The sequence below is a fragment of the Glandiceps talaboti genome, chromosome 6 (genome assembly GCF_964340395.1).
Source record: "Glandiceps talaboti chromosome 6, keGlaTala1.1, whole genome shotgun sequence".
In the NCBI taxonomy this organism is placed as follows: Eukaryota; Metazoa; Hemichordata; class Enteropneusta; family Spengelidae; genus Glandiceps; species Glandiceps talaboti.
In genome coordinates this window covers 25,683,254-25,696,595 of record NC_135554.1, presented here as the reverse complement: position 1 = coordinate 25,696,595, position 13,342 = coordinate 25,683,254, and the positions used below count along the sequence as shown (strand labels likewise).

Below are 13,342 nucleotides of genomic sequence, written 5' to 3'. Positions count from 1 at the left end.
TTGTCATCCATCAAACTTTTTTTTTTCGTCTTTAAATTTATAACAATTGACAAAAATGCCGACACTCAACGTTTTACAGTCAGGCATTTAAAATACTAAAACATCTTTACGGCAGACTCTCACACTCCCCGTGTGTGTGTTACTCAGGAATCTGTCGTAGAGGGCGCATCAGACTCCCCAGCAAAATGTCAATTACTCTTAATCAGTCAAAGTTTGTGGCTGTGTTACTGCTTATTGACGGTATGCCCTTTGCTAGTTCCGACTCCAATGCGTCTAAATAAATATGTATGAGTGGATTTACATAGTTTTATTGATAAATTCACCTGACGTCCTAGCCCACACAGATACCTTAATACCCTGGCACTGGTGTTAATAGATGTGTCGTCAAATTTGATTGGTTAATACCTTGGCATGGGTGTAACTCAGTTACATAACTTGGCCGCTTTCGTTTATTATGCAATGAAATGTAGACAGTAATTCTCATTTCTTTTTCTTTCTTGACAAATGTACTTTAACAGCTCTTCAGTTATTTTGTATTTTTTCCAATCAAGTTTTGTATGCTCTTTGGGCCTGTGGCCTTTCATGCAATAAACATTCCATTCCAAAAATTTACAATATCATGTATGAATATTTTCCTTTTCGTTTACAAAAATGTCTACCTTCAACTGTTTTTGCAGTTTATTTTTTGGAGAGTTTTTTGCAAAAAGCAAGTACGTGTGGATAGATTGACTTGCAAGCAACGCAGAACATGGGGTGGTGTTTAGACATTGGTCTTTTCACATACTTTGTGTGAGTGGACCAGGGTCACATACTGAGAACAGGCAGCCATTAAAGGCACTTCACTTTTGTACTGTTGTACAGCTCAGTAGAGAGCTTATTTGCATATCAAAAGTAAGCCTCATATTAACTGACACACGGCTTTGGGTAAAGGTGAGGTGAGGTTGTTGTCAGAGACTCCACATCGTCATCAGCACACTATAAACTTCCCGGCGAACTTTCCTAACGAAATCAGTGAAGTAGCCATCTAAAACATAGTACAAGATTCTGGAGTTAAAGTTGAAATATCCATACAACAAATAACCAAACATGAAGAACGGAGGAGTGGACGGAAAGGGAAAGAAATATGCGAAAGTACCACGTACTGGTAGTGAGCAATGCTTCAAAATATTGAAAGACAATCTGTTGCTTATAATGATCATTACCGGCGTAGTTTTGGGTTTGGCGATTGGGTTTGTCATCAAACTACACACCGATATCAAACTGACGGCCAAACAAATATCGTACATCTCATTCCCTGGTGTTCTCTTTCTGAATATGTTGAAGTTGTTGATTATTCCACTCGTGTTTACCAGTGTTACAGCTGGTCTAGCCATCTTGGATAGCAAGAACTCAGGTAAACTTGGAGGCCGTACTATCCTTTACTATATTTCCACTACAATCCTGGCTGTTATCCTTGGTATCATTATGGTGGTATCTATCAAACCAGGTGCTGGAAATCCAGATCCTGACGACCTCACGAGAGCTGGGGCGTCCAAGAAGGTGAAAGCTGATGATGCCTTCATGGACTTACTTCGGTAAGTAGAAAGTTAGTTTTTTTTATACCAGTGCAGTGTCTGGTCCAACCATTGCCGAATAAATATGGCCATGGTCACGAGGATGAGCCCAGGGACTTTGTTTTGTCGGTCCAATCATGGAAGTATAACCCAATAGATCCATGGCCCAACTAAATAAACATCTCAATGTAGATTTATATATTAGCAACATCATATAAACCACCAGCATTTATGAAACCATGTAACAGAAATGGCGTATCTGATGGGATGTGTGTTTCAGCAGTTTCTTAAAACATATTATTGACAAAGTCTAATGAGTACATATAGATTTTATCTCTAGGACTATCTTTACAAAAACATCATGAAACTATTCAACCTTCTTTCTCCTTGGCATGACTAACATTGTAAATTGTACCGACAAGACACGCCCTGTAACTCACATCTCACCTTTATCATCAAATGATAAGAATTCTTTACTTAATATGTTCAGATCCTTTTACTTCGAAAAAACAACAACAACAACAACGCAAAGAACGAGACATTTGCCTTTATATACAATCCCAATCTAATAAGACCCACTGTTTGGCATACAATTGTAATGTTCGGTAAAACTACCGTGTGTACTCAAACTGAGAAGCTTGTTTGCTTTGTTAAATTTACACAATCGCACCTCTTCACGTTCTTTATGCCCATAATTCACAGCGATAAATACTTTCTCTGCCATGTTATGATTCACATCAGGTAGTACATGTACTGGGTACTGTATATACCAACAACGTGATTATTGGCTGAAAGCCAAAAAAATATACTTAATTGTCATAAACACCAATCGAAAGCTTCAAAGAGAAATTTTCGCCCGACAGGTGATGGACAGTTAGTGAAGAAGAAGTTTGCCTGATTTAAATGCATTGTTTGACTTGGCTTTGATGTATGTATGTACAATGTACTTTCAAATGTCGCATTGATTTACGACAATTGTGATATGGTCCATGACAATTTAAATTGATAAAAACACCTGTCTACTTGTATTTACGACATACCCATGGCCACCCACCAACCCAGATGTTGTTTCCCCCTTTTGCTGCAATAATTGTAGTTTCGCTCAAGTTTTTAATGAGATCTCGCGGAGTCGTACTCATTTGCCGTTTTTGTCGGAGTAAGGTAGTTTGGAACTGTGAAGGTCAAAAGGTTGTAGGGGTTCTATAATTATTGCAATAGAGTAGGAAACTCATGTCAGATTTTTTGGCAGGTAAGGCAGTAAATATATCCGTCCACCTTGTGCGATACAGATACAGATTTGTATCGCACCTGTCTATTTGTCTTTGTCTAGTTGGCTTTGTAACGTTACGGTTTTGAGTGCAAACTCCGGGTCGATAAAAACTGATACGGATAACGGATAAAAAAATCAGAAACAAAATAATAAAATAAAAGCTTTGACGAAAACAAATAAAAAAACTAACGTTGCAATTATTACAACTAAGGCTTTAATAGATGGGAGTGTGACGTCATCTCGAGGTTTCTTTCTCTTTCTGTCTTGAATCTCGCATAATTATCACCAATATGTTTACATTTATTTATTGCTCATGGAGTAAGAACGACACTATCAACTCCATCTTTCTCTGCATCACATTTTACGTTTCACTCCTCTGACAAGAAGTAAACCATCGAATTGCTTGTCAGTGCAGTGATATATCCATTGTTCACTGATCCACTTCATCGCCAAAAAAAATGTAGCCACACGCTATTTCTCGTCTAAAAGTAATTAGATTTTGGCGAACATACTGACCCGTATAACCAGTGAAAACTACATGTATTAAATTACAGCAATGATTTATGTTGCAAGAAGAATAATAAGGCTGTATTTCTCCTTGAAGTAGGCGATATAAAAAGAATCTATTTATAAACATTGTAGTAGGTGAAGTGAAAAATTGGCCTTATTCAGAGACATCCTAATGTCGTATTGGAAATTATAAATGCATGAAAAAAGAACTTATGACAAACAGTTTAGTTTACATATATTGGGATATACAATTTGGCAGTTATAGCGTTCTACACAATTTATTTTAGTCTTCGGCATAAAAGCACTAGTGCAGTGCCATTCCACTATTTATCTATTATCAATTTGCTTTATTAGTTTTGTTCTTCATTTTCAAAGCTGTGAAGGTGAACGTAACAGTGGACAACGTCATTTACAAGCATGTTTTAGTCCATTCTTTAAATTTCAATTTGCTACCAAGAAACATGGTAAGATCTTCTGCGCAAACATTTCGTCTGTGTTGCCTGGTGACATTTTGAGTACTAACTATTAACTCTGTATGTCTGTATATATGTGAAATACTTTTCCGGCCAGTATTGTCAATTCTCGAACAACGTTAATAAATTCTCCTTGACATGATAACCCAAGTGGAATTTTGAGGTTACATTCACATGTTACCATGCATATTGTCACATGTCTGACAAACCAGGGACATCCAGGTACATTGTATTACATGGTTATATGTTTGTCTGCTTTAGGAACACCTTGGCGATGTATCAACTTACACTGCGTGTCCTAGATTCGTTGTATTCAATTAGAATGAATAAATTACGTTGCCTGAAACCTTTTGTGCTGTCTGGAAAGATCCATTTTACCGGTCTTTTCAGGTACACACAAACCACTCAAGTCATAGACGGTGCTAGGTTGGCGTAGGTCCAACTATTTAGAATGTGTGTAATAATGTATTTTTATGGCGCAGTAAGCTTTCGCAGGTGAAAGTCCACAACAATCCCGAATCACGTCATCTATCTGACTCGTTTGAGATGGTTGTTACCCCAGGGGTTGTTAACGCAAGCGTAACGCGTACGCCTGTACCAGATCAGTAAGCAACGGCGGTGTAGTACTAGTAGATTTGAATAGTTCACATATAGATGTGTAACACCAATGCATAATGTGTAACACCAATGCATAACAACCCTGTTGTAACATCACCTTTAAAATCAGTGTGAATATCGAATATTCACAACCTGACCTATTCCCAGGGACGATTATCGAACCCTGGCATTCAGGTTATTGGAGTCAATTCATGCAATACACGCCAGGAGGAGGTATATGGTTCAGGAAGCCTCGCTGTTGTATTTGTTGTTGTCTTACTGATAACTAAGAAAGCCAACACCCATTTTACAGACCAGAATTTGTTTTCCTACTGTTTTTGTTAACTGTGAAACAATATTTGTCGTTGTATTAATATCAGTGTGTGCCAGTCCCCAAAACCCATTAGCAATGCATACAATCACTACATTCTCTGAGGTCTCCTATATATACTTTTGTGACTACAAACAATCCATTTCAAACAATAGCCACACAGTTTAGTTTGTCGAAGCAAACTTTTCAGCTAAATGCGGACACGGGGAAATCTCTTCATACACCTTTCCATCATGCATATTTTGGAGATGTTTTGAAAGCAGCGGTATATAAGTGGTGTAGACTCCTATGTCCCGGCTGTGGGTGCAGTGTTTTCATCAATTATACATGTTGTTTCAGACCAAAATTTATGATTTCAATAGAATCGCCACCCCAAATAAATTGTGTCAGGGTATTTAGCTGAGCCACCCACTGGTGTGAAGGATAACTCCCTCCCACTGGGTTTCAACTTGCCTCCCACTGCCCACCCAATATTGTGAATGATTTACTCCCTCTCCCCACCAGGAAAACGTGTTTTCCACTACATAAATACTAACAATTCATTTTGACGTCCACAATTCCTGCCTTTTCACATGGAAACCAGGACATGGCAACGTGTAGAAAACTAGCCTTCAGTTATCAGCAAATAGTTCAGGTCTACGGAATACGAGAGCGCAAAGGTTGAAACCATAGGGGCGTGTAATATTTCATAGATTGTTGTTGTTTTCCAGGTCTACAGACTAAATATAACAACCTTTTGACTATAACATCCCACGTGTAAGGAGAAAAGAGTATAGAGATTGATACATTTGTAGCAGCAGGATTCGTGCGACATTTTCCTAAGAAAACGGCAATCTAAGCAATAATACGTGCCTCTGGGGTTGAAACCCCGTATTTTCAAACTCATAGCTTTTCTTCTTTGTTCAGTAAATGAATTGCTGAACTTTGCCCGAAATCCGTAGTACACACATTCTTTTCATTAACACTTGTCCACAACACGATTAACTTCAAGATATTTTAGGGATTGCTATTTGAAATACAAATAATTGCTCGTCAGTATTCTCGAAGTCGTTGTATCTCAATCTGCATAACTTTGCGAGCGTTTTTCTAAATGATAGAAAGTGTATTGTGAATTACAAATTGTATGATGTTATTTTGGTGACGCAAAACAAAGTGCTAAACATAGATCGAGCTACATAAATCATAGCCCAACCTCTCTCCAATGTCTATGGATACATCTATTCTGACAACTCCATCAATACATGTGTAACACGTGTGCAACAACTGAAGGAGCATAAACCTCACATGCATTTTGATGATTCCAATGGTATAGCCTTTTCCGACCAAAGGTTGCTGGACAACCGTGGGACCTGAAGGTCCAGAAATTTCCTCCAGATTGATAAATTATGCCTTTTGATAAATTTATGTTGTAAATAAGTATATATTGTTAGCAGTAAGATAGGCTCTACGTACGTGTACATAGGACATTTCAGCACAATAACTTGACGTTTGAAATGACACTAGGCCATGCTGTTATGAACACAGTCACAAGTCTTAGAGTGTTCTTATACCAAGACAGACACTCTCTTTCTGTATGGTTACATTACATGTAATTCACGTAGTCAATGCATTAGACTGTTTACCATTGGAACATAGATGTTTCCGCCGCCGCCACCACCACCACCACCACCACCACCACCACCACCACCACCATCATCATCATCGTCATCATCATCATCATCATCATCATCATCATCATCATCATCATCAAGTTATTTAAATGCTCCTGTTAGAAATAGTTGTCACGATTTTTTCAACATTTCTCTTGTTCTTTCACAGAAATATGTTTCCCCCAAATTTGGTCCAGGCTACCTTTGAGAAGGTGAGATTCTTATTTATTTTTTAGCAGCAATAAGTTGAAATCGTGATTTATCGGGATGCGGATTTTCTGGAGCGGATCCAAAAATCAATTTGATTGGATATATTGTACCATACTGTGTGTACTGCTACACAAATGTTTATCCACTGGTGATTGTATACTATCCAAACCAAATCAAACTAATCATTTCATTCCGAACATAACGCAATCTTGTGGACAACAGTTTTGTTTCTAGAAATACAATTAACTCCATCTTTTTGGACATCCAGTGAAATGTACAGAGAAATAAAGTACATATAATTAATCACAAATTGTAATATTGATAGTGACGCCTTACGCTACCATCATCCGATGTTGTAAACCTGGTTTGTCCATTTATTTATTTATTTATTTATTTATTTATTTATTTATTTATTTATTTATTTATTTATGTGTTTGTTTGTTTTGTTTGTTTGTTTGTTTATTTGTTTGTTTGCTTGTTTGTTTGTTTATTTATTTATTTACATTTCATTGAAGGTAAATAACATATAAACTTATGCGACCCCTGATTGTCCATGAAGTAGAAAAATGACAACTTGAAAAAAAATGTATTGTAGTGTTTGGAATTAACTACCTTAAGGCTCTCAAACAGTATTCTGTTTTGTTCCCTTCACGTCTTGAAACTTTGTTTCTTTTCAATATTTGAGGACTTGTAAACCTGATCAATGCGTTGATGATATATGTTGCTCCGCTCTCTTTCACAGTATAGAACTGTATCTTCAGGTGATGATGACCCTGAGCCAGAGATGGCATCAAATATGACGACCGTAACAGGAACGATGTCAACGATGTTATCAACCCTGGCAAGTAATATGACCGACGATGAATCTGAACCACCCTGTTGTTGTGGCTGTCCTACAAGTTCATACGTCTCTGGCATGAACATCCTGGGGATTATTACATTCGCTATCGCACTTGGTGTTACTATCAGCAAGATGGGTCCTCCTGGTAAAATACTGATAGACTTTTTCGTGGCATTGAATGCAGCAATTATGGCTATCGTATGGGTTGTCATGTGGTAAGTAACGTGGGAGAGGCGGGGGAGGAGGGTTAGGCAGAGTTGGAAAAGAATATCGATGAACTCCTATATATTTTTAAACCATCGTCGTCTGTGTTGGTTTTCCACATCTCTTATGTAATACATTTTTTTGTATATCCAAAAATGTTCCTATAAAGGAACTTTTAAAAGTCTTGTCATAAATTCACTAAATTCAGGCTTTTAATGAAAAATTGGCGGGAAAATGGAAGAAAGCTTTACAGTTTAAGCTTTGTAGTTTCCGAATTCGATAATCTGAAGAACGTGTTGATTTGAACTACTGTATTATGGAGTTTTCGCTGCTTGAATAATCACCGAGTTTTCTTGTTTTATTTTCTGTTAATAGGTACGCCCCCTTTGGCATCATGTTTCTAATTTTAGGCAGGGTCTTACAAATGGACGATTGGAGTGTCGTTGCAGGACAGCTTGGCATGTACTGTGTCACAGTCATATCAGGATTACTCATTCACGGTTTGATTTTCCTTCCAACGCTCTACGTGTTATTTACAAGAAAAAATCCCATCACATTTATACTTGGTGTGTTGCCTGCCCTGCTCACTGCCTTCGGTACAGCATCTAGGTAAGATACCAAGATAAGATATGTATGTTCTGTGCACTTGTGATACTCTCGCCCGGGTTTGTTCGGAGAGAAATGTTCTCGCAAAAATAGCATTACATGTACATAAAAAACCACTGTCACTTTGCACCAATGAGCTCTAGTCTGTTTTATCCATCCCCTATCGGGGAAGATCTCTTCTCATAGGCTTGAGACAAGTGTCACGTTTTCTACAATAAACGTCACTCTGTTGTCACGTGCACGCTACACAAAACCTAAAATCTCACAGATACGGCGTCTTCTACTTGCTTTCCGCAGTTCTGCCACCCTCCCAGTGACTATCAAGTGTTTAGAAGAAAAGCTTCGCCTTGACAAACGAGTGACACAGTTTGTCCTGCCGGTGGGGGCGACCATCAACATGGATGGAACTGCCTTGTACGAAGCTGTCGCTGCAATTTTCATTGCCCAAATCAACAACTACAGTTTAGATATCGGACAATACATAACAATCAGGTATGGCAAGTAATAATTGTGATCTGTTTTCTTAGTGTTTAAGGGTTATAGGCATTTGAGAACTCGGGTATGACAGGAAGAGAGAATTCAGAGTGGGCATTATCACTATTAGAAGACCTCGAATCGGAATGCATGCATTTTCATGCAATTTGCAAACTCGAGATGAAATAGAGTTATATATATGCTCATAATATCTAATGATCAAATTTGTATGAAATGTTTCACCACACTAGCTTTTCTTCTTTCATTTTAGTATCACTGCCACTCTGGCAAGTATTGGTGCAGCAGGTATACCCGAAGCTGGCTTGGTTACTATGGTGATTGTATTAGAATCTGTCGGTTTACCAGCAGAGGACGTCACTCTGATCATCGTCATTGATTGGTTGATGTGAGTTAACTCTTTCCGGCGATTAGCATACCCTTCTAGACCTATGCATATTTTGTAGAGTAGAGAGTTGCAGATAATCAGCATGAGTCCATGTATTGCGTATAGCAATTTACCTGGCAGATTATCTGATTATCTCACTTACTTTAGAAATACAGGAACAAAATCAGCAAATAAGTGTGCTCAGTTACTGCTACTGCGCATGCCTCATCTATAAAGATATACTAGTACTGACTTGATGTCTCACTTCTCTTTTTATGACGACATCTGACAGTTGTAACCCGCCCGTCTGACGAACACTCTCGTCTTGCTGGTCACTTAGTGAACATAGTTACAGTGCATCTTAAAAACGTGCCGTTGACAACTTTGCTACTACAGTAAAGACAAAAATTAACTCGTCACTTGTTTACGTTTGAGTGATAATATGCATGAATGTGTGCATGGACTATACGTGGAACAAGACTGCATGCAGTGATTTAAACCCCCCCCCCTCCCCTCCCCGTCCTATTATTTAGTTTCACTGTGTAACATTCCATCATCAGTTTGTTTGTCTTTCGTTTATCATCTCCAGAGATCGTATTCGTACTGCCGTAAACGTTCTGGGAGATTCGACCGGTGCCGGGATCATCGACAAGTACACACGAAAAGACTTACAAGAAAGTGATGAGGAGGAAGCAGAACTAGGATACCCTGCAGATGCCATCGACATTGAAGAATACCCTGTCAAAGGATCAACAAACCCTGGCTACACTAACGATCAACAGTTTGATACACCCTTATAAATAACTACGTCATATGTGCAATACAGTCGTGGGTGGCACATGTAACTTCTAATATATCAACACGCCAGTGATAAGGCTACTAATAACTCAGTACTGGTATACGTATCATTGGGTTAACAATAAAGTAGTTCCTAAAGTCATCACACAAGGCTTAACTACAGTGTGGTTTGCAACTAATAGTTATTAGATTTGTGTACATTTTATAGTTAAAGGTAAAGTACGCCATCAACTCACGATCGGAAGCCTTGTATCAATCGATATTAAACATAGAACGTAAGTCACAGCTAGCTATTCAATTTTGTTGAGATTTATGAACACAATGTAAACAATCTTAATTATATTAACCACGATTTTATTTATAACGGGATGCGAGTTTGCTTCTTTTTTTAAGTATTAAAAGCTATAATTTGGAAAAGATGAGGTAATCTGTACAAACTTTAAATAATAAAATTGAAGAAAAATAATGACAGCAAAAACGAGGTCATTGTTCGATTCAAGCTAAAAACAAATTTCAGACGTCCATGTGTTAATCGTTGGCCATTATACATTCTATATATTTCTATAGATATCCAGTCTCCATTATACATTCTATATATTTCTGTAGATATCCAGTCTCCATTATACATTCTATATATTTCTATGGATATCCAGTCTCCATTATACATTCTATATATTTCTATAGATATCCAGTCACCATTATACATTCTATATATTTCTATAGATATCCAGTCTCCATTATACATTCTATATATTTCTATAGATATCCAGTCACCATTATACATTCTATATATTTCTATGGATATCCAGTCACCATTATACATTCTATATATTTCTATGGATATCCAGTCTCCATTATACATTCTATATATTTCTATAGATATCCAGTCACCATTATACATTCTATATATTTCTATAGATATCCAGTTTCCATTTCTGATCAATGTACTTGTAACTCTGGTTGACAATAGAAAAACAAAAACAAATTGACACTTGTAATTGCATAAAAGTCAAGTGTAAACCAAATATGTGTATTTGGTCATTATGTTTTCGTAACGTAGTATAATGATGGAAAGAGTTAACGTTTCTACAAGGATTCATTCTGTCATGGTGTATAAATGCCATTTGTACAATGTAACCATGGCAACTAGATTTTAAAGATATTGACGACTTTTATAGGGTATAATAAAGACTAATCACTCAATATCTGCTTCTTTTTTGTGTGTTTAAAAGAGCTTCATGGTATTGATATGCAGCAAGAATTGACTGATGTCAGTTGTTTGCCACCCATTATCTCTCTCTGTCTATCTCCTTCTCTCTCCCTCTCTCTCTCCCTCTCCCCCCTCTCTCTCCCCCCTCTCTCTCCCTCTCTCTCTCTCTCTCATTCTCTCTCATTCTCTCTCTCTTTCTCTCTCTCTTTCTCTCTCTCCCCCCCTCTCTCTCCCCTCTCTCTCTCTCTCTCTCTCTCTCTCTCTCTCTCTCTCTCTCTCTCTCTCTCTCTCTCTCTCTCTCTCTCTCTCTCTCTCTCTCTCTCTCTCTCTCTCTCTCTCTCTCTCTCTCTCCATAACATTTATACCTGCATTATAATATTGTGACAATACCTGATCAGTACATGAACACTACAAGGGATTATTTGAACCTGTAAGGCTTTCTCCCCTGTCTTGCCATGGTTAATTTGTAACCATGGCAATCACTTTAAATCACGTTAATCAAATAGTATATGTTTCAAATAACATCAGAGAATAACGTTTGTGTTACGTTTTGTCACTCGGCTATCATCTTAGCTACGTGCTCTTTCTCCCAAAGTGCTTTGAAATGGTTACGTTCATATAGGTTACGTTCAGGCTACGTTCATATAGGTTCCATGATGTGTGACAAATACAGAGTAAAGGAGTAGGCGAGATAAAATTGTGTAATAAAAATCCCATCACATGTTTACTACCCCTATGATAAAATAATTATAATAAACAAAACAGAATTGGCAATTTTGGAGTCCAACAATAACTTTCCCTAGTCGAGTTTGGCTCCACCGCATATTACAAATAAATAATAGACTTTAGCGATATATATATATATATATCTGGTAGGTCTCTAACTTATCCATTTCGTTCTAACCATGTACAAAGCTTCAGGATGAATCACAGGGGCACGTATTATTGCTTAGATTGCCGTTTTCTTAGGAAAATATCGTACGAATTCTGCTGCTACAAATGTATCAATCTCTATACTATACTAGTAGAAATATTTCTCCTTACAGGTAGGAATATATGGTCAAAAGGTTGTTATATTTTGTGTGTAGACCAGGAAAACAACAATCTATGAAATATTACACGCCCCTATTATGGGACGAATAGCGTCATTGCCATTGCACGTCTCGACGTTGTGGACATAACAGACGCCCTCTACGACGTACGTCTTACGAACACCATACAAATGCAAAGTTTTACAATATTGTCGACATCTGGATCAGCATCTGGGGTGCTCACATATCAATCAAAACCACGGGAGTCGCAAAGTACGTAGACTCATAAAATCATAAAAATACAATTTTCTAATTTTGGCTTCTCCCGTTAACCGGATACATCAACAGCAGTAGTTACGCCAGACATGACCCAGATTTCCGCTCATAGTTACTGTGTGACCTCTTAGACACGATCATGGTGTGAACACCATAGGCACATGATACACGACCCAGATACATGCATACTGGGTAAACGTACATTTCGTTATTAAACTTTCGCGTGAATACACTTCCAACATATAGGTCAGGGTGAAGGTCATGATGCAAAAATTAATTTCATTGTTCGGGAGTTTCGTAGGATTTTCGTATCTCTACCACAGTGATGAGCTATAGAGACAGACTCCGATACTTTTACTAAAGTTTTAGCTAATACTTATCTAGTAAACAACCATGTCTGTTGAATCATGAACTGCCTTGCTTTTTATTTTTACTGTACATATATATTTAATATCCTAAACATGTACTTATACAACAAGAGGGCTGTTGATATAGTTTTCATTTTTTTTGTAGAACAGCGTCATAGAAATTAATTAGTGTATATAACCTACTGTAAGAGCACTATGAGATTGTGATAATATTTATGTTTTGACGACGAACAACGCTATTTCTTATAAACGTCAATTGGGAAATTTTCCAACTGCGTGATTTTGTTGGTGAGTACATGAGATAGCTAGCCAGGTGTTGGTAATCGAATCTGGACCGAATATTATATCACGAAGTCAGATCTAGAGAGACTGTGTATATTGATAGCCAATCACAGACGGGATAGATTGATAGCCAATCAGATACTGTGAAGCTTGATAGCCAATCACAGACGGGATAGATTGATAGCCAATCAGATACTGTGAAGCTTGATAGCCAATAAGAGACTGGGTAGATTGATAGCCAATCAGAGACTGGGTAGATTGATAGCCAATCAGA

At 37.6% G+C, this 13,342-nt stretch overlaps 1 protein-coding gene across 1 annotated transcript; it reads left to right on the top strand.

The window, feature by feature from the left end:
- Positions 1-929: 929 nt before the first annotated feature.
- Positions 930-11,094, top strand: LOC144437083 (excitatory amino acid transporter 3-like). The gene is made up of 7 exons (XM_078125955.1): positions 930-1,574; positions 6,553-6,595; positions 7,336-7,649; positions 8,014-8,247; positions 8,542-8,736; positions 8,990-9,124; positions 9,693-11,094. The coding sequence occupies exons 1-7, from the start codon at positions 1,087-1,089 to the stop codon at positions 9,901-9,903; spliced, it is 1,620 nt and encodes a 539-aa protein (XP_077982081.1). The 5' UTR covers positions 930-1,086; the 3' UTR covers positions 9,904-11,094.
- Positions 11,095-13,342: the final 2,248 nt, after the last annotated feature.